At 38.1% G+C, this 27,186-nt stretch overlaps 1 protein-coding gene and 1 non-coding gene across 4 annotated transcripts in view; one reads left to right on the top strand and one right to left on the bottom strand.

Annotated features, from left to right (window-relative positions):
* The window catches only part of Gigyf2 (GRB10 interacting GYF protein 2), a 135,668-nt gene that overhangs the window by 34,244 nt on the left and 74,238 nt on the right, over positions 1-27,186 (top strand). For all 3 annotated transcript variants that reach the window (XM_041649692.1, XM_041649691.1, XM_041649693.1), the window contains exons 4-8: positions 2,037-2,166; positions 3,678-3,773; positions 13,235-13,349; positions 20,915-21,026; positions 22,296-22,336. In XM_041649692.1, coding sequence (XP_041505626.1) covers positions 2,037-2,166; positions 3,678-3,773; positions 13,235-13,349; positions 20,915-21,026; positions 22,296-22,336 — 494 coding nt within the window. The remainder of the gene's footprint in view (positions 1-2,036; positions 2,167-3,677; positions 3,774-13,234; positions 13,350-20,914; positions 21,027-22,295; positions 22,337-27,186) is intronic.
* On the bottom strand, positions 10,394-10,500 carry LOC121447699. Its single transcript, XR_005974227.1, has one exon. It is a non-coding gene; the product is annotated as a U6 spliceosomal RNA (small nuclear RNA).

Genomic DNA, 27,186 nt, shown 5'->3' with positions numbered 1-27,186 from the left:
TGTATCTATTACTGCACAAAATTTTGGATAGCCCCACATTATTAACCAACCAACAAACCTATCTATAACCAATGTACTTTCCCTTATCCCAGGGTTTTTTTGTTTTTAGACAGGGTTCTCTGTGTAGTCCTGACTGTCTTGTAACTTGATAGTAGATCATCCAGGCTGGCCTTGAATTTATAGAGTTCCCTTGCTTTGGCTTCCCAAGTGCTGGGATTAATGGCATGTACCATCATGACTTGATAGTAGCTTCTTTTTCCTAGTTTTGCTGAATATCCCTGTTCCTGTCTCTTTCTCTTTTTATAACATTACTTTGGGCTGGGGAACAGCTCAGTTGTGGGTGTGAATACAGCCCTGGGTTTGATGCAGATACTGCATAAAACTGAGCCTGCTTTCAGGCCTGATGCAAATGAAGACAGGAGGATAGAAAGTTATAAGGTCATCTTTCGATATATAGTGGTGAGTTCAAACCAGTTTGAGCTGTATGAGACATTGTCTCAAAAACAAACAAAAAATGAAACCCAAATAATTATTATTGGTAGTACTGAGATTCAAACCTAGGAGCAAGCCTGATCCCTCGAGACATTTTGTTTTTGTTTTTGTTTTTTTTGTTTTTTTGAGACAGCTTTTCTCTAGCTTTTTGGTGCCTGTCCCGGAACTAGCTCTTTTAGACCAGGCTGGCCTCAAACTCCCAGAGATCCGCCTGCCTCTTCCTCCCGAGTGCTCGGATTAAAGGCGTGCACCACCACTGCCCGGCTCCTCGAGACATTTTTAACTTTTTAAGTTTCTGCATTTAGCCTTCTCCTTTATGTTTCATACTTTATTAAATGTTTTAGCTCTTACCAAATATCCAAAGAGGTTTTGAATACTTAGCTATTTCAAAGTCATTCTTAGAAGTGGCTATTGTAATTTATATTTTTACCCCTCCCTCCTCATCTCTCTTTTCAGTCTTGGATGGTAGTCATAAAGTACAAGAACAGTTTCATACATTCATACACCTTATAATCCTTTAAAAATATTTTTAATTTTGTGTGAATGCACTTGAGCACAGGCTTTGGATCTTCTGGAGCTAGTTACAGGCCCTTGTGAGCTGCCTGATGCAGGTACTGGGAACCAAGTATCTTTCTTTTTTAAAAAATATTTATTTATTTATTTATTATGTATACAATATTCTGTCTGTGTATGTCTGCAGGCCAGAAGAGTGCACCAGACCTCATTACTGATGGTTGTGAGCTACCATGTGGTTGCTGGGAATTGAACTCAGGACCTTTGGAAGAGCAGACAATGCTCTTAACCACTGAGCCATCTCTCCAGCCCTGCTGAAACATCTTTCTTAAAAAAAAAAAAATTTTTTTTTTTTTATTTTTCTTTTCCTGGGACAGTTTTCTGTGTAGTCCTGGCTGTCTTGGAACTCACTTTATAGTCCTGGCTGGCCTTGAACTCAGAATCCACCTATTTAATCCCAGCCTACAGAGTGCTGGGATTAAATGCTTATGTCACCATTCTCGGCTTACTTTAAAAATTAAAAAAAAAATGTGTGTGTGTGTGTACATGTGCATATGCAGCTTCAGAGTTGTTTCTCTTCACCTTCATTTGAGTTCCAGGTGCCCTTACCTGCTGAGCCTTCTTGCTGACTTAGGATCTTATGATCTTATTTGAGTGTTTCTGTTGTTTCACACCCTCACCAATACTTGCTATTAAACTTAGTATTTTTTTGTGAGTCTGATTGTCCCTGCTTTTGTATTTTGGTAAAAAAAAATCTTCTCTCCAAACTTGAAGCTTCTTAGAGACAACCGTGGCATCTTTAGGTGTTGGAATTGCTAAATTATCACTGACTGTCTAGTTAGCACTTAGTGAATTTCTCAGTGAGCTGTGATGGAGGCTTGTATTAAACTCAAAAATCTTTGCTGCGTAAGATAATGAAGTTTTTGCTCCTTTTTTGAGCAGTAGTGTATCTTACACTGTATTATATAAAAAACATGCAGTGTCAGAATATCTGTCTCTTCATTTCGTATTCTTTCTTTTTCCTATTTTAGGCTCCGTGCTCTGTCCAGTGGTGGGAGTATCACTTCCCCTCCTCTTTCTCCGGCCCTGCCAAAGTATAAATTAGCAGATTATCGTTACGGCAGAGAAGAAATGTTAGCACTTTTCCTTAAAGACTACAAGGTAAGAAAATACAAAGAGTTGAGAATTGTAGATGAGACTAGTATGGACTGTGAAACTGATCTGTATCTAATGGACTCTTGCTTTTTCCATCTTTCCCCTTACTTGCATGGAAACATAGAGTGGTTAATAATGACTGAGGGGCCGGGCGGTGGTGGCGCACGCCTTTAATCCCAGCACTCGGGAGGCAGAGGCAGGCGGATCTCTGTGAGTTCGAGACCAGCCTGATCTACAAGAGCTAGTTCCAGGACAGGCTCCAAAACCACAGAGAAACCCTGTCTCGAAAAACCAAAAAAAAAAAAAAAAAAAAAAATAATAATAATAATAATGACTGAGGGATGTGCTGCCCTTAGAGAAGACCCATGATGTCATTATGGATCAGGAGGCTTGGTGGCAGCAGAACAGTCAGCATTGTTGATACCTCCTCTTCTCTCCCTTCTCCATTTCTTTCCCTTCTCTCTGTTGTACCTCTTACTTTCCTTCCCAATCAGGGTCCAGGATTGAGGGAAGACCAGCTTTCCTCTTCCTGCCCTCCTGCCCTTGAATAGAAAGGTGTACTATGAGTTCGAGACCAGCCTGGTCTACAAGAGCTAGTTCCAGGACAGGCTCCAAAACCACAGAGAAACCCTGTCTCGAAAAACCAAAAAAAAAAAAAAAAAAAAAAAAAGTGTAGTACAGAGAACTTTTATTTTTATTTATTTTTTTTTAAAAATATTTACTTATTTAGTATGTATACAATGTTCTGTCTGTGTGTATGCCTGCAGGCCAGAAGAGGGCACCAGACCCCTTTACAGATGGTTGTGAGCCACCATGTGGTTGCTGGGAATTGAACTCAGGACCTTTGGAAGAGCAAGCAATGCTCTTAACCTCTGAGCCATCTCCCCAGCCCCCTACAAAGAACTTTTAAAATTAACACTTGCTTCACTTAAAAAAAGGACCAGGATGAAATAGTGTAGGCTTTTCTTATCTGATAACCAGGGAAGATAATATCTTTTGTGTTTCTCAATATGTTATTTTTAACTTATTAGTGGATGGGGAATCACAAATTTTAGTTTCTAAGAACAGACACAATTGCTTTGGAATTTCCTTAGCATCTGCTTTAAGCTAAATGTAGAGATTTTTATTTCTCTACTCTGTTCTTTGGAATACCAAGCTTAATACCAAGTCCAAAGGAAGTGGCTTCATGGATGGAGATGGTGGGTGACTGGAGTATTTTGTTTTATTTATTGAGACAGGGTCTTACTATATAGCCTTGGATAGCCTAAAGGTCCCTGTGTAGACCAGGCTGACTCAGATTTGCCTCCCTCTGCCTCCCTCTGCTAAGATTAAAGGTATGTACCACCATGCTTGGTTGTAAATAGAGTTTTAATGTAATAACTGCATAATTAATAGAAGTAAATTGTAATTGAATAAACTTTTAATATTTATATTAGTCATTGCTAGAAAATAGTGTCTTGGTTTATCTTCTTGTAGTTGGAGAAGTAACATTTTATGGCCTTGTATTTATCACATAGATACCTTTTGACCTTCTGGAGAAAGAATTCCTGCCTATCCTACAGGAGGAGCCCCTGCCACCATTGGCTCTAGTACCCTTTACAGAAGAAGAACAGGTTTGTACTTATCTCTGAGCCTCAGATCCAACCCTTGTTTTTCTTTCTATAGTATGGATCTGGAAAATCACTGTTGAGGATATACTAAGGATAGCCACATCAGCACAGGCTAAACATTCTTACTGATGTTTGGAATGTTTAGGGCTTTGAGTTGCCAAAGTTTTGCTTCAGATTCTGAAACTGATGAGTATTATGCAGAGATCAGGAAATCTTCCTAGATTTTTTTCCTTTTAATTAAAAAATTAATTTTTATATGTATATGGATGTTTGTTTTTCATGTAGTCTGTGTACCACATGTGTGCCTGGACCCCAAAGAGGCCAGAAGAGTACTTCAGAGTTATAAATAGTTGTGAATCACCATGTGGATGCTGGGAATTGGATGCTTGTCTTCTGGAAGATCAGCCAGTGCTCTTAATTGCTAAACTGTCTCTGTAGTCCTGTTTCTAGAATTTTAAGGACAATGGAAACTATCCTTTATAAAATATTAATAAAAAATTAATATCTTGGGGAGATGTCATTACTCCCCAAGAAGAAAGAGGAAGATTGTCTAGTAGAAAAGCGTACTTTTTCACAGGTGATTGCTACCTGAATTCCTGCCAGTGAATTCATTTAACCACTGGAGAAAGAAATTTAAATCTTCAGCTTAGAACATTCCTGACGTCTTTCTGTCAGCACTGCTCTTGGTGGTTCCTTTTTTAAAGGTATGGTGGTAATGTTGTAAGAAAGATTTTTGGTCTAGAAAGTGGCAGTTTTATGTAGTGACTTTAATTTTATGTAGGTGAAAGATTGATTTCAAAGAGTTTATAGATATTGCACTGCAGTGGAGAAAAGAAGTTTTGTTGGAATTCTGTATTCCATGTTAAATGAAGAATCCCCTCAGCTTCCTCCTGTCTCTACCTCTGAGTGCTGCGATTATAGGCATTGAGCAATATGGCTGATTTCATGCATTGGTGAGGATTATATTCAGAGCTTTGTACATGATAAGCAAGTTCTACTAGCTGAGCTATATCTCCTGCCATTTGACTCTTTTTTTTTTTTTTAAATAACTTATATTTTTGGTTGTGAGCCTAGCCTTTAACGGCTGAGCTTTGAGACAAAATCCCCATCATAAAATTGACCTTTTTAAATTTTGTGACAGGGTCTCATGTAGCCTAGCCTAATGTAGCCTTAAACTCACAGCTGAAGATAACCTTGAACTTCTGATCCTGCCTCCACCTCTTAAGTGTTTTGGATTGTAGATGTGCATCACCACAGCAAAGTCCATCATTTTGTGTGTACAAATACACATGCATGTGCTGGTACATGTGGAGGCTAGAGAACAAACTCGGTTGCCATTCATTCCTCAGGTGCTCTGTACCTTCTTTTTGTTAATTATTAATTATTATTATTATTTTTTATTTTTTATTTATTTATTTTTTTGGTTTTTCGAGACAGGGTTTCTCTGTGGTTTTGGAGCCTGTCCTGGAACTAGCTCTTGTAGACCAGGCTGGTCTCGAACTCACAGAGATCCGCCTGCCTCTGCCTCCCGAGTGCTGGGATTAAAGGCGTGCGCCACCACCGCCCGGCTATTATTATTTTCTAATTGTACATATGGATGAATCCTTTGCATATTGACTATTCTGACCTCCCATCTCTCTGCCACCTCGTCCACTCTGTCCCCGTCTCACAAATCTTTCTTAGACGTTCATGTTTATGATCCGCTAAGATTAACCAGAGACACCTGTGTGACCATGGGTTGGAACTTGGTGGGTTAGAGGGCACACAACTAAAGACAGTGATTACCCCCCCCCCAACCTATTAAAAACAATAGTTCAGAGGGAAAGGATAGGGCCCTGTGAGCCATTCCCCTTTACTTACTTGACTGATTATTGACAGAGCCAGCCTTGTGTGGATCCAGTGCAGTAATAATAATAGTTGATATACGTTAATGATTTAACATTACATCTTATTGAGTCTAGGGGATGGCAGTTCTTGGCCCTTCAGGCTCTTTTGTACTGGATAGCCTCTCTTCCTCAGTGTCTAAGTTCTCTAGGACTTTTATTTTGAAGTATTTTTTCTACATTGATTGAGATGTGATTGCTGTTCTTAAGTTTCTTTATATGATGTATTACTTACTAGTTTGTATATGTTGAACCAACCTTGCATCTGTGGAATGAAGCCCACTTGGTCTTGATGTTTGGTCTTCTTAATGTAGTTCCTGAATTCAGCTTCCAATATTTGGTTTTTGTTTTGCAGCATTAAAAAAAAACCTACATATTTGCATATTTTAGTAATGAGTAGGAAATCCAGTGGCTTAAATGTAAAAATTTACAGGGCTGGGGAGACAGCACAGTGGGGACATTGATTCTCCAGCACTCACATAAAGTGTATGCAATGACACATGCCTGCAGTCTCAGCTTTTGGAGGTATAAAGAAGATCCTGTGGACTTGCTGGCTAGCCGGTTTAGCCTAAATGTCAATCTCTGGGTTCAGTGAGAGATCTTGTCTCAAAACAATAGATAAATAATAAGTAAGTTGTAGGGGGAAGGAAGGAGAGCTGGCTCATTTGATTGAGTGCTTCTACAGCAAGGTAGGATCTGAATTTAGATCCTAGTAGCCATGCAAAAACTGGGCATGTGCACATCTATAATCTAGTGATTCTGAGGGCAGAGACAGGAGGATCACTGGGCTTGCTGACTGACAGCTTAGCTCCAGTTTCAGTGGGAGACTGTCTCAAGGAGTAAGTGGAAAAAGATAGGACGTTATGTCTTTTCTGGCCTCTGCACAAGTGTATCCCTGAACATACATGTATGCATGCACCATACATACACAGTACTTGTTTGCAAGTGTTCTCTCTCTCTCTCTCTCTCTCTCTCCCCCCCCCCACCCCCAGTAATAAAAAGAGAAAAGGAAATAAAAGCCCGTGTTGACCTGGCTTCTATATGGGTGCACACACTACCCCCTACATACACATTCACATGTACACAAATACTTGTCTACTCATGCAGTAATAATGGACCAGAAAGATGGCTCATCAGGTAAAAAAGTTCTTGCTTAACAAGCATGCAACCTGTGTTTGATTTCTGGAATATATGTTAAAAAAATACAGATGCAATGGCACACATCTGTAATCTCAGCTTTCCTGAGGCAGAATAAGAGGAAGAGACAGAACCATTGGGAAGCTCTCAGGCCTGCTACTCTGGAATATAAAGTACAATAATAAAACCAAGAAGGCCAAAGAGATGACTCAGTAAAGGAACCTGCTGCCAGACCTGATAGCCCAAGTTTGATCCCTGGGACCCACATGGTAGAAGTAAGAATTGAATCTTAGAGTTATCTTTGCCCTCTAGGTGTTGTTGATGGCACAAGTGTACCTTTCACACACAAACAATAACTAAAAGTATAATAATAATAATATATTAACAAAATAAGAGGGAACCTGTTTTAACAAGGTGGAATGCAAGAATTGACTCCCTAAAGTTCTTTGACCTCCACACATGCACCATGGCACATGCTTTCTCTGCCCCACTAAATAAATGGATAAATAGCAAAAACATAAATCTTTAAGAGATGCTTAAAAATAAAAAATGTACAAAACAGTGTATCATAATAATACAATAATAGAAAACTCTTCAGTCTCTTCCCCCTCCATGTGTCCTCTTTCCCTGAAGGAAGGCAGTGATAGTAGTATATGTAGATACATGTGTATTTTTTTGGCTGGGTCTCTATATTACTCAGGTAGTCTCAAACTTGTGGACTCAAAGTATATTTTCTCCCTGTGTAAGTATTACATGTGGACATCACCGTGCACAGTTCTTGTATTTTTTCCAAATAAACACATATTTTCCTTTTTATACAAATGGTACTATGCATCACACATTATTCTGCCTTTTTTACAAAAAACTTTTTATTGAAATAATTCTTTGTACATTGAGAAAAAGTTTCTGTGATGAGAATTTGTTGGCTTTGCTGTTTTCTTTGATCAGTGCGTTTATTTTCTCTATGGTGTCCTCAGAATCTGAGATGCTTTCTTCTATCCCTTGTATTCTATTGATTATGCTTGTTTCTGTAGACTTTGCTCGTTGACTTAGATTTTCCATATCCAGCTGGTCCTTAGTTTGTGTTTTCTTCCTTGCTTCCATTTCAGTTTTCAATTCTTGAACTGTTTCCATTATCTGTTTGATCGTTTTTTCTTGGTTTCCCAGGGTATCATGTACGTATTTACTCATTTCTTCAAACTTTTTGTTATACTTCCCATCCATTTCTATAAGGGCGTTTTTTACATGTTGTTTAAGGGACTCTATTGCTTTCATAAAGTCAATTTTTTCCACTTCTGTGTTAGGGTGTTCAAGTCCTTCTGTTGTAAGGTCATTGGGTTCTGGTGTTTTCATGTTGTTTTTCAGATTATTGGGTGAATTCTTGCCTTGGCGCCTGCCCATCTCCTCCTATTGATGCTATCTAATGGGTCTTTTAAAACCGGTATAGGTTTCCCTGCTGGCCAGGGGCTCCTCTTACAAAATGCCCTCGCTCTGTTTCCTGGCTCCTGCTGGGGGCCAAGATTGCTCTCACCCCTCAGAAAGGTCTTCAGGAACAGGACCAGGCTTCCCGTTTGCCAGGGACCTCGCCAACAAAAGGCCTACCTCTTTGATTTAATTGTAGTGGGGCGATCTGCTCTCTGTGTTGCGCGCCGTCCCCACCGCCTGCGTCTGCCTAGGCCTGATTTTTTTGATAAATCAGCAGAACTTTTTGGGGAACTTCAGGTATCTGTAAGAGAAGAGAGACCGTCCTTGCTGCAATCACACGAGGCTTTAATGATGAGATGAGATGGGAACCAGTGCACTGGGGCTGAGACTCATAACCCACGCAGGGGGAGAGTTCGACCCCAAGTCGAGAAAAAGTTTCTGTTTGAGTTTGCTCTCTGTCTATGGTGGTGAAATTACAGATTTCTCTTACTGTTGTTGTCTCTGAATTTTTCTTTTATGTACTAGTCTTTTCTTCACTGGTTTATAGTGTTTGTATGCGCTCCTCATATTTTCAAGTCTGTTGGATAGTTGACCTGGATCAATTTTTGAAAATTCTTTCTACATTTGTGATTTTAATTACAGCTTCGGTTTTGGGCAGTGAGCCTCAGGCCTTCAGTGTGCTAGCCAAGCCCTTTATTATTAAGCTGTGTCTAGCCCTGTGCACTAATTTTTATATCCTTTATGTAGATTTTTTGTTTTTTTGAGCTATACATTTTTTTTTCTACTCCACTTCCTTCTTCTCTCTAATTTTACCCTTATGTAGTTTACTGGCATTATTTTGTGAACTTTTTTGTTTGGGGGGGGGTATTTGTACTTATTTGTAATCATAATTTTTTTCTTACAATAATAGTTTTGAGATTTCTGGAGGGGACACTGGCCAGAAAAGCTTTTTTTCCCCCTAATATTTATTTATTATTTATGCAGTATTCTGTCTGCTAGTATGCCTGCAGGCCAGAAGAGGGCACCAGACCTCATTACAGGTGGTTGTGAGCCACCATGTGGTTGCTGGAAATTGAACTCAGGACCTTTGGAAGAGCAGGCAGTGCTCTTAACTGCTGAGCCATCTCTCCAGCCCCCAGAAAAGCTTTTTTTTTTTTTTTTTAAATATTTATTTATTATATATACAATATTCTGTCTGTGTGTATGCCTGCTGGCCAGAAGAGGGCACCATACCTCATTACAGATGGTTGTGAGCCACCATGTGGTTGCTGGGAATTGAACTCAGGACCTTTGGAAGAGCAGGCAATGCTCTTAACCTCTGAGCCATCTCTCCAGCCCCCAGAAAAGCTTTTAAAACATATGCTGGACTTTGAATCAAAAGAATGAGTTGGAAATATCCCATATAATTCCTCCCTCCTCCTTTCCTCCCTCCCTTTTTTCCTTCTTTTTCTCTTTCTCTTCTTATTTTTGAAGCAGGGTTTCTCTGTGTAGCCTGTGCTGTCCTGGAACTCACTCTGTAGACGAGACTGGCCTCTAAATCAGAAATCCACCTGCCTCTGCCTCCTGAGTGCTAGTATTAAAGGCGTGCACCACCACTCCCTGCCACATAATCTCTCCCTCCCTCCCTCCCTCCCTCCCTCCCTCCCTCCCTCCCTCCTACTTTCCTTCCTTCAGATTTTATTTTTGCAATAAAATTCACATTGCACAAAAGTCACTCTTAGCTATTTTAAAGTATACAGTTCATGGATTTTAATAGTTTCACGCTATGTTTCTCCAGAATTATTTTCCCCGTCCAAATAAGAAACACTATATTTATTTTTTTGTATTCCCTAGACAATTTTATTTCATAAAGTAGAAGTCAATTACATACATTTATAAAAGCAGCAGAGACCAAATGGGATGATAGGATTTGATGCGATACAGTTTTTGTCTCCAGAGTAGTTTTTATTAGAATTCTCTAGTTAGACTTGGTAGATTATTATTATTTTTTTAAATTGTTTTTATTGAACTATATTTTTTTCTCTGTTCCCCTCCCTTCCCCTTCTATCCTTTCCCACAATCCCCATACGCCCAATTTATTCAGGAGATCTTGTCTTTTTCTGCTTCCATGTAGATTAGATACATTTTTCTCTTTGTTGTCTAGGTTCTCTGGGATTGTGAGATGTAGGCTGGTTTTTCAAAAATATGGAATGCTTTATGAATTTGGGTGTTGTCCTTGCATAGGGGCCATGCTAATCTTCTCTGTATTATTCCAATTTTAGTATATGTGCTGTCGAAGCAAGCACCCATAACATTTCTTAAGAAATCAGAATGCAGTAATTGGCTACATGAATCATTGGGAAAAATTATAAAGATTATTCAACAAATACTACTTTAAAACTGTTGATTAACAATGCTGAACCAGTTACTGGGAATGATTGAATGTAGACTTTTATTTGAAATATGGTTTAAATTAAATACTGTCCTATTCTGTAGAACATTGCAGAGGAGAATTCCAAGCATTAAATTAGACATTATTGGTTAATGTTTAGGTAGCTTTCAGGTTTTGCTTTTACTACTGCCTTTAGTGATCTATTTACTTACATTATTTTTTTACATATATAAGTAGTAGAATTTTTATGTTAAAGTGATATGAGCTTTTAAATATATGTTGAGAATTTGCCTTTTAAAGAGATTAAACTAGTTTGTACTTTAGCAGTAATATATGAAAATACATGATTTTCCCTGTTTTTCCACATAATAAATTTGGCTTTATACAGATGTGTTGCATGGGATCCTAGTATACAAAAATGCAGTTAGCATTTCTTTCTTTTTAGAAAATATTATTTTAATTATATGTGTGTTTTGCATCTGTGCATCATGTGTATGCCTTGTGCCTACAGAGGTCTGAAGAGGGCACCTGATTCCTGAAACTGGTGGTGAGCTGCCATATGGGTTCTTGCCAGGTCCTCTGCCAAGAGCAGCCTGTGCTGTTAACCTCTGAGCATCTCTCTGGCCTTGACCTCTTTTTTTTTTAACCTCTAAAGTATTGTAACAAATTAATTAAGATTTGGGGCTTCATAGACTTGTTTAATTTTAATAATGCCGAGAGGCAAATTTAGTAGTCCACTGATTACTTTATAACAAAAGGTAAGTTGATGTGTTTCAACCATGGTTTATTAAATTTTACTAAAATAATGGCTTGAAATTAATACTTTTTGAGTGAGGTATTTCCTCTTAACTTCTGGTTTCAGTTTTAGTATTAGGTTTTTGTTTTGAAGTTACCTGCCTACATGATCAAAGAAAGCTTTGTTTACATGGTTCTAAAAGTTACTTGGGCAAATCACAGTGAACAAAATTGAGAAAAAGATAAACAATGAGGAAAAATGGTACACATATTTAAAATACAGTAATGAAAACAGAATTTTAATCAATTGTATGCTCTTTAAAAGAATATAGCATAGATGCCATTTTAATTAATTTGGAATTTAAGAACACTGAAGAGTGAAGTAGAATTGAAGTTCAGAACTTTTTTCACCTACACATTTTTGTTTTGGATGGTACTGGGACTTGAACCCAAGACCTGTGCATGGTAACCAAACACTGTATCATTAGCCATTGTTCTCGTTTTTTTTTTCTTTTGGAGGTAGGATCTTATCAAGTTAATCAAGCTGACCTGCAATTTAAAGCAACCTATGTAGGCCTCCTCCTGGGGATCCTTCTGTCCTAGCCTCCTGAGTTCTGAGATTACTGGCATGTACTACTTTACCCAGCCTAAAGTTCACATCTTACTCCCTTGCCAAAGGGTCTGGTGACTTTATCCATATCTGTGGTTCATTTCCTTGTTGTGTCATACCCATATACATCTGTGCAAATGGGTACTAGGTTCTAGGTGTACATGATCACTTAATCTTTTGCAGTATTTTTGTTTAAACTCTCTTGCAGAACTTTCTGTTAAATTTCCAGGATTTTCTATTTTATAGTTTATTTAAAGACTTAATATTTCATACTTTTTCCTTCATTTAATTTAACCAGGTGTGTCAATAGACATATTTTTAACTCCCTGTTCTTCCCCTTTCCCATGTGGATACCCACTTCCTACTCTAATTGTACTTGATTATATTTTAGAGTGGCTCTGGGTACAATTGCAGGTTTGTACTTACGTGATTTGTGTTTGTACTTATGTGTACTTATGTGTGATCACATACACACTCACACATACCCACACATAAATTCTTTACATGATTGACAGATAAATGCATGCACATCAGGTGATTGTCCTCATGTAGGTTTTTACTTGACCATTTCGCATTCACTGCTGATTTCTGTGACTCTAGCAAATACGACTTGGAGTTGCTACTTGACATTTTTGAGTATAGTCAGGTTGAAAGGATTATCTTTTATCATGTTCCCTTTGCTTCAGACCTTTTAATGATAGTCTTTTCTCCTCTCATAAGTTGAAGACATTTCAGTACCATTTAAAAAAATGAAATGTAATCACTTTATTATCACACAGATTATGATAGCCACACAAACAGACATTTGTCCAGTCCCAAACTCCATGGATTTCCGTAAATTTCTGTACGGTTAGAACGTAACTCTTAAAAGTGCCAATTTAACCTAGCCTAGCCTCCTTTTATAAAACTTTCTCTGCTGTCTGTTTTGTCTGCGTCTGGATAAGTAGAGCACATTTACTTTGCTTTCTTATATAATATTTCCTCAACAAATCTACCTTTATGTAAGGCATTGGTGTCAACTTTGCTGATCTGAAAGGTCAATTTGAAATTGTTTCAAGACTAGCCTGGTCTATAAAGCAAATTCTAGGCCAGCTAGGACTACATAGTGGGACTCTGTTTCAAAGACAGAAAGAAAGAAATTGTTAGATAACTAGATTTGAATGATCTTTATATGCCATGAAGTTATAATTTCCCATTGCGTATAGTACTTGGATATCATTACATTTTAGGTGCAGTGGGAGGCAGGGAGAAACAATATGTAGTTTTGTGTGTTTTATCTATTTTTATTTTTATTTTTTGGCAGAGAAACTTTTCCATGTCTGTAAATAGTGCTGCTGTCCTGCGATTGACAGGACGAGGAGGAGGAGGAGGAACAGTGGTGGGGGCTCCTAGAGGTCGAAGTTCTTCAAGAGGGCGAGGTGAGCTATATGAAAAAAATAATCATGGAAGAGAAGGAGGAGGCTGGGGAAATCACTAAATACTTTAATGCCTAATTGAAAATCAAGCTAACTGCTCTTTGATGTTGACTGCAATGCTTGAAAATTTATTTTCTGCAACATTTCTGAAATGCCTTCTCTACAGCTTCTGCTTTGGAGAGAAGTATGTTTCTAGCTATATAGATTGAAGCAGGAGGGAGGCTACACAGTCCTGGTTAACTTCCTAAGAGTAACTATTGTTCACATTCTTTATCCCTTGAGCTTTGCATTTTGGGAACTAGAGCATCCTGAAGGGTTTTGGTTGCTGGAGCCACACTGAAGTCCCCGTGGACCTCCCTGCAGTATAACATTTCTTTACAAGGGCCATGTGCAGATATTACCATACCCAGAAGGAGTTTAGTGAGAAACACTTTGAGACATCTTTCAAGGGCTAGACCTTGTAGTGGGCAGAGCAAAATATAACCAGGTAGCGTCCACTGGTATGTGTAGTTTTATGAATTTATCCTTTTTCTTAGAATGTTTATGATTTGTTGTTGTCATTCCCTATTTTGCATTCATTGGTTTTCTGTTAAAACCCTTCTTGATGTTTATAATAGGTATTCTTCCTTCAGCATGAGGATTGACTCATACATTAGTCCAAACATGTTGTAATTTTTCTCTAAGAGATGCTTTAGAAGGAGAATTGGTGTCAGCAATGGCTAAGGCCATTTCATCCACATTATGTGTGGGCACAATTATGGATGTACCTACAATTTTTTTGAATTTTATTTCAAAAGATTTTGAACATTATGTATGCCTTGTGAATAATTCATGCACTTTTTAAAATGGAGAATGTATTGTTTCATTTGGAATACAACTTCCGTGAAGGTTTGTGAACGATGAAGAGGCTAACTAAAATTTCATGTTTTTTCCCTAGGTACAATCTGTTTTTTTCTCTGTAGTTTGTCTTTGTAATAGTAGTTTTTTTGCCTGATAAAGTTCTCATCTGTAGAACTTAGTAAGAAACAGCATTACCACAGACATTGAGGTGATGAGAGTTAGGCGTGTCTCTTTCACAAGTTATGCCCAAATCATCATCATCTGGGATTTGTGCATATTGGTGTATGGGTGATATTTTGAGTTGAAACTGACTGATTATGGTTCTGGCCTCTCCATGGGCATTTCCCATGCTTTTGTCCTGTGGGAGGCAGTGAGAAAAAGTTTCATTCTGGCAGCTTTCCCTCCTGTGCTCTTCAGGTCAGTCAAGCCAGAGAAAAATTTCCTTAATCAAGAGTACAGACCACACACATCCTCCACCTGGTCTCTGTAGGCCTTAGAAAAACCTTACATGTTAAGAAAGGAGCAGAACCTGGGTGTGGTAATGCATGCCTGCAATCCCAGCACTTGGTGGGGGGGGGTGTTATTAGGAGGGTCAGGAGTTCAAGCCCAAATTTCAGCTATGTTGAGAGTTTAAGGCTAGCCTGAGCCACATTAGATTCTCCTACAGCAACAAAATCAAATTGCCCCCCTACATCCAACAAATGCAGTGTGCCAAAGTAACAACAAATAGAAATAAGTGAAGGAATGAGTTTTCCTGTTTTTTTTTTTTTTTGTTTGTTTTTTGTTTTTTATGATCGGAGCTTACCTAAAACCCATATAAAGTACTTATGCTGTGACACACAGTAGTAAATTAACATGGTAGTGTTGAAGGGTACAAAATTAGTTAAATGGATGCACTCAGCTTTGTGAAAATACTTGGGATGCTATGGTCACAGAGATCTGTGATCTTGTGGCTTTGTATTTTCCATTAATTTTAGCTTATGGTTAAATATGATTATTGTGGCTTAGAAGCTCAAGGAAAAACTCATATGCAAATCTGCTGGCTTCTAGACTTCCTGTCTAGAATATCCTGTCATAGTAAAATTTAAGTGAACAAATAAATGGCTAGTAGAAACAATGTAATGTTCTTATCTTTTTTAAAATCTTGTCTGGATGCTAAAAAAATTCATAAACTGTCAACTGCAGCATTAGAATTGTTAAAAGTAAGCCTATTTCAATCATTTAAAAAGATTAGAACGGGAATTTCAGATAAAAGGACAGTCCTTAAAATTTAATTAAATGTTGGTTACAGTATGTTTTCTTGCTTGTTCTTGTGTGTGGGCACTACATTTTACAGATAATTTCAATGTAACAAGTTGGAGCTCTGGAATCTGATCTCTTTCCTCTAATTATTTAGTCACGTGAGCAGGGCCAGTCACTACTGCAGATATTTGTGTATGTTTCCATTAATTTTTTTTATCATTATCTATTTCAAGACTAAACTTTTTTTTTCCCTTCTCTCCTTTCTTTTCTTTTCTTTCTTCCTTTTTTTTTTTTTTTGTTTGTTTTTCAAGACAGGATTTCTCTGTGGCTTTGGAGCCTGTCCTGGAACTAGCTCTTATAGACCAGGCTGGTCTCGAACTCACAGAGATCCGCCTGCCTCTGCCTCCTGAGTGCTGGGATTAAAGGCGTGCACCACCACCGCCCGGCCCTCTTTCTTTCCTTTTTTGGGTTTTTGAGACAGTTTCTCTATGTAGACTTGGCTGTCCTGGAACTCACTCTGTAGACCAGGCTGTCCTTGAACTCACAAAGATTTTGCCTGCCTTTGCCTTCTGAGTGTTGGGATTAAAGGCGTGCACCACCACTTGGTGAGAATATTTTTAAAAAATATTTTTCAAAATTACTTGTTTGGGGGCTGGAGAGATGGCTCAGTGGTTAAGAGCACTGCCTGCTCTTCCAGAGGTCCTGAGTTCAATTCCCAGCAACCACATGGTGGCTCACAACTATCTGTAATGAGATCTAGTGCCCTCTTCTGGCCTGCAGACAGAATACCAAGAATACTGTATATGTATACATAATAAATAAATAAATCTTAAAAAAAACAACAACAAAATTACTTGTTTGTGTTTATGTCTATGTGTGGGAATGTGTACTTGAATACAGGTGCTCTCAGAGGCAAGAAGAGGGTGCTGGATCCCCTGTAGCTGTAATTAAACCAGACACTGTAGTTCCATGGTGCAGAACTCAGTTCACTCATGAGCTGTTAACTGTTGGGCCATCTTTTCAGCCCTAACAAAAATGTTCTTGAAAAGGAGAGGGGATTTTTTTTAATTTTTTAATTAATTAATTAATTAATTTATTAAAGATTTCTGTCTCTTTCCCGCCACCGCCTCCCATTTCCCTCCCCCTCCCCCAGTCAAGTCCCCCTCCCTCGTCAGCCCAAAGAGCAATCAGGGTTCCCTGCCCTGTGGGAAGTCCAAGGACCACCCACCTCCATCCAGGTCTAGTAAGGTGAGCATCCAAACTGCCTAGGCTCCCACAAAGCCAGTACATGCAGTAGGATCAAAAACTCATTGCCATTGTTCTTGAGTTCTCAGTAGTCCTCATTGTCCGCTATGTTCAGCGAGTCCGGTTTAAGTGGTTAAGTGCACTGCCTGCTCTTCCAGAGGTCCTGAGTTCAATTCCCAGCAACCACATGGTGGCTCACAACTATCTGTAATGAGATCTAGTGCCCTCTTCTGGCCTGCAGACAGAATACCAAGAATACTGTATATGTATACATAATAAATAAATAAATCTTAAAAAAAACAACAACAAAATTACTTGTTTGTGTTTATGTCTATGTGTGGGAATGTGTACTTGAATACAGGTGCTCTCAGAGGCAAGAAGAGGGTGCTGGATCCCCTGTAGCTGTAATTAAACCAGGCTTTTTCAGACCCAGGCCAGCTGGCCTTGGTGAGTTCCCGATAGAACATCCCCATTGTCTCAGTGTGTGGGTGCACCCCTCGCAGTCCTGAATTCCTTGCTCATGCTTTCTCTCCTTCTGCTCCTGATTTGGACCTTGAGATTTCTGTCCTGTGCTCCAATGTGGGTCTCTGTCTCTGTCTCCTTTCATCGCCTGATGAAGGTTAATATTCAGGAGGATGCCTATATGTTTTTCTTTGGGTTCTCCTTCTTATTTAGCTTCTCTAGTATCACTAATTATAGGCTCAATGTCCTTTATTTATGGCTAGAAACCAAATATGAGTGAGTACATCCCATGTTCCTCTTTTTGGGTCTGGCTTACCTCACTCAGGATAATGTTTTCTATTTCCATCTATTTGCATGCAAAATTCAAGAAGTCCTTGTTTTTTACTGCTGAGTAGTACTCTAATATGTGTGTATATATATATATATATATATTTTATATATATATATATTACATACTTTCTTCATCCATTCTTCCATTGAAGGGCATCTAGGTTGTTTCCAGGTTCTGGCTATTACAAACAATGCTGCTATGAACATAGTTGAGCATATACTTTTGTTGTATGATAGGGCATCTCTTGGGTATATTCCCAAGAGTGGTATTGCTGGGTCCAGGGGTAGGTTGATCCCGAATTTCCTGAGAAACCGCCACACTGCTTTCCAAAGTGGTTGCACAAGTTTGCATTCCCACCAGCAATGGATGAGTGTACCCCTTGAAAAGGAGAGGGGATTTTTTTTTTCTCATCCTAAAACCACTGTTGTCGAGGAATATTCTTTTTTTTTTTTTTTTTTTTTTTTTTTGGTTTTTCGAGACAGGGTTTCTCTGTAGTTTTGGTGCCTGTCCTGGAATTAGCTCTTGTAGACTAGGCTGGCCTAGAACTCCCAGAGATCCGCCTGCCTCTGCCTCCTAAGTGCTGGGATTAAAGGCGTGAGCCACCACAGCCCGGCAGGAATATTCTTATGTTAGAATAGTTACTATTACAATATTTTAGCATTTTAAATAAATCTGTATATATTCTGAATGTGGGGCAGAGGAGAAGCTGCAAGTGATACAGATGAAACTGGAAGTTAACTTGGAGATTGTTATAGTTAGACTGTGGTTTTGACTTCTACTTTATAGATGTAGTGGACTAATCAAGAGAATATCCATTGTGCCTAAGATTAACTCTGTACAGTTCTGCAGGGATTAGTGTTTTGTAAGAGTCACAGAAGTATATTTGTTATCTGAGTCAGTTATTAATAGATTATGGTGAACAAGTAGAAGAAATACATGGATGCTTGAAGTTATTTGCTTCATTGTATTCCTTATTTAGAATCTATTGTTTTAGGGCAGGGGATGTGTTTTTGTGTCAGAGTGACTAGCATTTGCACAGAAAATAAAGCTCCATCATTTTCTTCTGATCATTTTGCTCTATGGGAGAAATTTTGCTAGGGACAGTTGCTAATAGGTACTTTTAGTTATATAGATCCTAGACTCCCAGACTGTCTCTGAAGTAATAAGGGCAGCGGCGGGGCTGCGTCCCCAACACCCCAGCCACCTGCCCTGCTAGCTTATGCCCCGAAATAATTACACGGACACTGTATCCTTTTAATCACTGCTTGGCCCATTCTCTTCTAGGCTAATTCTCACATATTAATTTAGCCCATTTCTAATCATCTGTGTGTAGCACCCCAAGGTGCGCTTACCGGGGAGATTCTAGCCTAGTCCATCCTGGGTTGGAGCTTCATCCCGGGAGCGGGGCATGGCGTCTCTCTCAGGCATCTGCTCCAGAGAGAAGAAGCTGTGGAGACTGACCTCACTTCCTCTTCCTCCCAGCGTTCTGTTCTGTTTACTCCTCCCACCTATCCTCTAACCAATAAAATGGGCCAGGGGAGTGCCTTTATTAGCCAATGACCTTCCTCCATCATGTCTCTAGTTTTCTCATCTGTGCAGAATACAGCTGATATGTTAATTGAGAAAACTGTACAGAATGTGTACAGCTGAAAGTGCATAGTGCTTGCTGCTCGCATATCTGGTACTTGGCATGCATCCTTGACTCTTAACTGTGCAGCAGTGTGGACAAATACTAATACACACACAGGCATACACACACACACACACTCACATATGCGCACGCACATTGTTCTTGAGTATGCTTTTGTTATTTAGTAGCAAAGGTTTGAATTTATATCAGTGCCTTATTCTGTAGCTTCATATTGTTCTAGGATATTTTGTCAGAATTTATTTAGCCAAACATTATTATGTTGTTTCTAGTGTTTTGAATTTGAGTTGTTCATTCTCATACACATGTGTTTTCATGCCTTATGTAACAGAATACAGGCTAATAAATGCCTCATTAGGTGATTTATTTTTATTTTATTTTTGTTTTTTCAAGACAGGGTTTTTCTGTAGTTTTGGAGCCTGTCCTGGAACTAGCTCTCATAGATCAGGCTGGCCTCAAACTAACAGAGATCCACCTGCCTCTGCCTCCCGAGTGCTGGGATTAAAGACATGTGCCACCACTGCCCAGCAGGTGATTTTATTTTCATTGATGTGTATTAAAATTCATAGAAATTTAGATGGTTTAGGTTAATCACTTGGCTTGGCCTCTTGATGCAGTTAAGAGACAATAATTACAAGATATATGCTGCTATTAGGATATTGTTTTACAGTAAATTTAAAATAAGTACACTTGAAAATATACTATAGATAGTGTTGTAAATCTGCAAATCAGTTATAGAGCTGTTCATTGTCCCAGTCACATACTGTATACTACATGTTGTCAGATGCGCCATGTTTTTATCTGACTGGCAGAACAGTGAATTTCTTCAGACCGGCATTACCACAAATACTTGAGTAACATAAGAAGTTATGTTATTGCAGAGTTTTCAGCTCCATTATAATCTGGTTGAAGGTAGTTCCAGTAATTAATATATCACTGTTTGAAACTATATGTAGTGCATGATTGTTTACATACTTGTGAGTGCCTTTCTTTTTTTCCTCTTTCCCCTTCCTCCTTTTCCTTTCTGTTCTTTCCATCTTTCTCAGGGTTTTTGAGTCATTCTCTTGATGTAGTTCAGGCTGGCTTTTGAAATATTGATCCTCTGCTAAGATAATCGATATGCTCCACCACACTTGACTCTGCGAAGATATTTCTACTGGGATAAATTATGATAGAGTCACAGGTAGATAGTTAACCAAATGGTCTTCATTAGAAGTGTGTTTATATATGAATTGCAAGGCCTCTAAATCCCTGCATAACCCGCTCTGTGGTTTGATTTTAATGTTGCTATTTTCCTTACCTCAAGATTTGATTCAAGTATGTAGGATGCCTTTTATCCTTTAAAAATGCAGTTCACAATCCTAAAATTGTACAATTCACTTCCACTAGTCTTCTGTGCATAGATAAAAGTATTTTATTGTGCTTGACATTTTCCACTATAGTTTCTCATTACAAATTCTCCATATCAAGTTTTTTCCAGTAGTTATTGAAAATAATCAACTAAAACATTCAATTTACAATGGTTTATTGAACTTAGATTTTCCCTGTTGATCTTTTCATTGAAGAGCTTCATGTTGATGGTGCTTATTGTTCGGTACTGGGATTCTTTCAGAAGTATTTTGTTTGTTTTGTTTTTCAACCCATATAGAGCCATTAGAGGCCTTGCTAAATACTTAAATGTGGAATCTTGCTTTGTATATGGGAACAGACAAAACTTCACAGAGATTAGCCTTTGATTTTGAAAATGTACTGGATGTTGGTTTTTTACTATTTCCTCTCCCCCTGTTTTCTTATTTTCAGGCAGAGGTAGAGGTGAATGTGGTTTCTACCAAAGAAGCTTTGATGAAGTAGAGGGTGTGTTTGGGCGAGGAGGTGGCAGGGAAATGCATAGATCACAGAGCTGGGAAGAAAGGTAACTGAAGTGTTCAGATTGTAATATAAGGATTTGTCGTTCTAAAACTCACTCCAGTGGGATTCTATAGTATACTTTTCTGCAATGTCAGTTACTTGGCAGGCTGAGGGAGGAGATTTTGGAGTTTACAATTTGGGGATCTTTCACAATTTAGCGAACTCCTGACTCAAAATAAAAATGGAAAAACGGGCTAGGATTATGACCCATTGGTAGCTCTCTGGGGAGATTCAGCCCTTAGTACTCCAAACAAAACAAAGCACACTGTGTTCCTTTTGTGACCGGTACAGGGTTGCATGTTCCTGTGATCCCAACACTTGAGAGGCTAAGGCAGAAGAATCATGAGTTCCAGACCAAAATGGGCTGCATAGTGAGATCTAGAGAATTACAAAGATTAGGTAGGAAGTTTATCTCCTCTTCATCCCCCCTTTCCCAAGAAAGAACATTCTGGAAACACAGAACTTACCCATTTCCTTCTTTTTAGAGAGCTGAAGCCTCTGTACAGTTACAAAATTTCATTCAAAAGTATTAACTATTAAAGAGCTACCGTGGTTAGAAAATCTTAGATGATCCTTATTTAAAACTATAAGCATGAATAGGTAAATAAATTATTATTATAAGCATGGTTAATTGGTTTGTTATTTCATTAGCAGTCATTTTGTTGGTTGATATGTCATTTTGTTGGTATGAAGAATGCATCTTCTCAGGGCTTTTGACTTTTTACGAAGTCTGGCAAGATTTATGAGGGCAGTTGCACAATAAAGGCATAAAAAGGAATGTAAAGGAATAGCTGTTGTATCTGTAATACAGAAAATGGAAACTGCCCAAACAGATGATAGTGCCATCAAATACTGACATTTCCACGCAATAGAATATATCATATAATTAAAGTTATGGATGAGTCCTGATCTCAAAATAAGGGTAGAAGAGTTAGGGTTGTAACAGTGGTAACTGTCTTGTGCAGCACCCCGAGACTCTGAACTTAGTACACAGAACCACAAAGGAAATTTAATGTCATGGAAGAACATTGCCAAACTAGTATATAAAATAGTCTTATGTTTCTAACTGAAATGAATAATATTCTAGTCATTAGAAGCTAATTTTTGGTAGGTGGTGTTGTGGAGTGTTTGTTTTCATCATTTTGCTTTCCTGTATTTTCTAAACATAAGGTAGCAGAACTGACGTTAAAGGGAGTACAGGAAAGTGAGTATCATGATAGGAAATCTATGTTGCTTTCCGAGCCCTTTTTGAAATTTATTTTGTTTCTTTTAGGGGTGACAGGCGCTTTGAAAAACCAGGAAGAAAAGATGTAGGTAAGGTTCTTACTGTTTTGAAATATATCCTGGACTCCCTTGTTATTAATATTCTACAAGGCCCATACAGAAAGATATAAACTTGTGCAGATTAACTGTTACTTGCACATATCCAGGAGATGGAGCTGTAACACTGTTGGTCTTGTAGATCGTAAGGCCTTCCTTCCATGGGTGAAACCAGGAGTTTTAAGAGTTTTAACTTTTAAGAGTTCCTTGATTTGATATTTTAGGGTTGTGTGTTTTCTACAAATGACACCTTGATGGACTGAAATGCTAAATCAGGAACTAATCTGGTTACCCCTTATTAGCATAGAGAATATCTCATAGGTTAGAACAGGAAAGCTGTTGAAACTGTGGCTTTTGTGTGAGAAGGCAAAGGCTAAAACAGAATATTCTTACTTTAATCAAGTATCAGACTATTTTTCTTTTATTGTGTATTGTATGTATAATATGTATATGTGGAGCTGAGGGGACACACATCACACCATGCATGTCAAGCTTGTGGAGTTGGTTCTGTCCTACCTTCATGTGGATTCTGGGGCGCAAACTCAATAGCACCTTTACCTGCAAGCCATCTTGCAGGCCTAACTTCATTTACTCAGTATGTTGTTTTTTCTTGTGAGATGTCAGCTGCCAGATGAATTACATAATAAAGGTATTTATGTAAGAGCAAACTTAATAAGGAAAGATAATTTAATGTTTATGATGATTTAGTTAATTAGTAATGTTAAGAAGGGTTTTCTAACTGGTAAATTGATGGTCTGCATTAATATTTGGTGAAAAAAAGTGCAAATTCACAGTATCAGTACAGATTTGAAATTTTTCAATTTCTTTATTCCTTCAAATACCAAAAATGTTCCACAGAGTATGATTGTATTTGATAGTGATTAATATTTTTCATAAGCATGTTAACTATAAGACTGTTCGTAGACTGAATTGAATGAAAATGGTTTGTAAACAAGAAAGTTAAGATGATCAGTTTCATTTCACTGCTTCCATGTAAAACTCATCTAAACATTTTTGAAATTTAGTTTTAATCATTAATGTGGCATTGGGAATTCTTGGTTCTCATTAATGAAATGACATTAAATGAGTGTAGCATGATGAAGTTTAGGTTTGACTGGGTAACTTACTGTCACACTTCACCCATATTTTAGACAGACCCTTTTGTGGATGCTGCCTGGAGAGATTGGGTAGAACATTTGTTCCTATCTTTTTCTGATTCATTACTTTAAAAGCATTTTTATGTGTATGTATGTCTCTTTCTGTGTATATTGTGTGTGCAGGTGCCCACAGAGGCCAGAAGAGGTTGTTGGATTCCTTGGACCTTGAGTTACAAGTCATTGTGAGCCACTCTATATTGGTGTGGGGAACTGAACTCAGGACTTTTGGAAAAACAGCAAGCAGTATTAACTGCTGAACCATCTCTTCAGGCCCTGACTCAGTACTTTTACCCTTGTTTGTGGAGAAGTGATGAAGGGTAGTACAGGATTTGAAATCAGAAGGGCATGTTTATTCTAAGCTCTCATATTCCTTATTCTGAAAGTAAAATGAGAAGAGTATTTGAAATCATTTATTCATTTAACAAACATTGACTTCCTAAATATGTTACAGGCCTTGTGCAGGTGCTAATAATGTTTTCTCTGGAAGATACTTGCTGGTCAGATTTTTCAGATCAGTGTTCAGAGGGAAGTAGTCTATGGAGTAGGAATTTGAACTTCATAATAAAGGGCCAACTCTAATGAAATGGAAATTTAACAGCATAAAATGCAGTCTTACGTAAATAAGCTATAGAATTTAAAGTATGGAGTAGCTCCTTGGCAAAACACTTAGCCTTATTTGAGATGACCTCAGTTTCATGTTAATCAGCAGTGTATAGGTCAGGGCAGTATGTACTAGATCTAAATTATTGTCAGTGAGCCAGAAGACGGAAAGCTCGTTGCCTTTTATTAGTTTCAAATTTTTTGTTTATGTGTATGTTTGTACGAATGCATGTGCCCTCATGTGTGTGCCTATGAAGGCTAGAAGATGATGTTAAATCCCAGAGAACTGGAGTTGCAGGCAATTTTAAGCCCCCTGATGTGGGTGCTGGGAAACTCTGTTCTGCTGCAAGAGCAGCGAGTCATTTCTTCAGCAAACACCCCATCCCTCATCGCCTTTTGTAATATTAGATGGTCTAAGCTTTGTGTTCACTTTGGGATCACATCTTGAAAGAAAGGGGTCATGCCTTGCTGTTGGAGGCCAAGCCACTTGAAGCCTTGTGATTGCAGCTGCATCAAGGAAATGGGTTGTTTGGATAGGAGACGAAACTGTGGGCAAGATGGAGCTTGGAGAAGGGTTTGCAGGGTTACTACAAACACTGGCTTACAGATCATATGAGTGAGAAATAGGGCTTGACCTGCTTGAATTTAAAAGTCTAATGTAAGGTTCAAGGAGGCAGGTGTTAAATGCACTTTTAAAATGATCTAACGGTTTCTGAATTGTTGGGTGCTTTGGGGAAGTAGTGAGTTTTCTTGGTGAGATCAGCTTGATTGATTGATTGATTGATTGATTGATTATTTATTTATTTATTTATTTTAAAGGCAGAGTTTCACTATTTTTTTCTGGCTGACCTGGAACGCACTATGTAGACAGGGCTAGTTTCAAACCTAGATCTGTATGCCTCTGCTTAAGTGTTGGAATTAAAGGTTAAAGGTGTACCACCATGCCCATCCCCTGTATAACTTGATTTTTTAAATTTTATATTTCAGTGGCAGGAACAGATAAGTAAAAGTTTCATTGTTACCATTATTTGTAATTATTATATGAATCTAATTAATTTTCCTAACCTGCCTCTATTTTGAACAATAAAGGTATTTTGTACTCTCTGTAAGCCTTTGATACAGTGAATCCCAATTAGGCATAGTGTTGAGTTTAATCATAGCTCTTTGGGAGAAAAAGGCTAGCAGATCACTTTTAAGTCCAAGACTAGCCTGATCTTAAAAAATCCTGTCCCTTCCACAGCTCAACAACAACAAAAAAGAAAAGTTGAACCATAAAAACATAGTTGTGAAATGTCAGAAGGGTATGGTTAAGGAAGGTAGTAATATGCTGGTTGTGTGTGTGTTAGACTATTGTACAGTGCTTCATACACATCTAATAGAATGCTTTGGTAAGGTGAGTTCAGATTAGCTGTTCAGGATTCTGATCTTTCTGTTTTTGTTAGTAATTGACATTTGTTGAAAGTGATGCAGATTAGAATTTGTTAATGATAATTACAGCACCCTCTAGGGATAGTGGTACTAATTTGTTGAGACAAACTGATATATTGATCAATTGTGACATGTTCTATGATATCAAGTTAAGATAATTCAATTATTAAAGATACCAGAATGACTTGTTCTTTTTATTTGGAAATTATGGTTACTTTTGTATGTATGAATTGTATATATGAGCATGTCTGTGTCTATACCCATAGAAATGTATGTGGAGGCCAGAGAAGGATGTTGTGATTTTCCTGTCGTTTTCTACCTTATTTACTTGAGTTAGAGTCTGTCATTGAGCCTGAAGCTGTTTTGGTTAGCCAGAAAATTCCTAGAATCTGCCTGTCCTATCCCCTCGCATCCCCAATTCTGGGGTTACAAACCAATGAAGACATTTTTTGCTTTTTTTAAAAAACATGGATTCTAGGATTTGAACTTAGGTCCGTGTGTTTATACTGGAGGCACTCTTACCTGCTGAACCATCTCCCCAGCCTCAGCTTGTTCCTTTTAAAATTAGAAAAGGGCCATACTATATACCCACTCCATTTAATTAATTAATTAATTCATTCATTTATCTATTTATTTATTTTGATGCCAGGAATCAAACCCCAGGGTCTTGTGAAGACTAGGAAAGTACTCTGCCACTGAGCTACACCTAGCATATGTGTTAGCCTTATATGTGAAGATAAATGGGCAGAATTACAAACATCTGGATAAGAAACATGGCTTACCCCCTGTAAATACCCCTGGGAGAATAAATAGGTAGGAAAAGGCCTGTAACATTGGATTTGTAAGTCCTATTCAACAGGAATTGATTGCTGTACAGGAAAGATTAATTCCTGTGATCATCTTGTAGTTTCTGTAAGAGTGAAATATAAATTATCATTAAAGACAAATGATCCTCATGACATCAGTAGGCTCAGTCAAGTATGATACATCATACATTTTTATGTGAAGTATCTGGAAATAGTACAGTACTCTTTGTAAGTCCACCAACATGGATACCTATCAGGTTGAATTTCAAGATACAATATGCATTTTGGTATGAAGTACTTGGAAACACAATGATTTTGGTTGTTGTTACACTTTTTAAGCATAAATCTAAGTTGAAGATTTTTGGTAACGACTTCTCTCCAGTTTTTTAGAACTTCATACTTTGTTACTGGTTTCCAAGAGTAACTTTACTTGGCTGTTAAGTTGTCTTCATTGTTGAGTATATGAGTTTCCAGTGATTTCCTCCTTTCTTCAACTTATATTTCATATTCCCGAGGGGATAATGCTCTCTCTGAAGAAAACTTAATCCTAGGAACTCTGATTCTTTGAAATAAATGAAAGAATTTTGGACAATGCTACCAGAATATTTCTGGTCCTTGAACAATGATTTTTTTTTAATTAATTTACTTATTAAATATACACTTGCCAGGAAAGGGCACCAGATCTCATTACAGATGGTTGTGAGCCATCATGTGGTTGCTGGGAATTGAACTCAGGACCTCTGGAAGAACAGCCAGTGCTCTTAACCTGAGCCATCTCTCCAGCTTCTTGAACAATGATTTTGAATTACATTTTTTTTTGTAAAATTATTTTTATACATCTGAGTGTTCTGCT

This window comes from Microtus oregoni, unplaced genomic scaffold (genome assembly GCF_018167655.1).
Source record: "Microtus oregoni isolate MIOR12 unplaced genomic scaffold, Mior012 000004F_ref0000308, whole genome shotgun sequence".
NCBI classification, from domain to species: Eukaryota; Metazoa; Chordata; class Mammalia; order Rodentia; family Cricetidae; genus Microtus; species Microtus oregoni.
The sequence above is the reverse complement of the archived record's forward strand: the minus strand, read 5'-3'. Positions and strand labels throughout refer to the sequence as shown.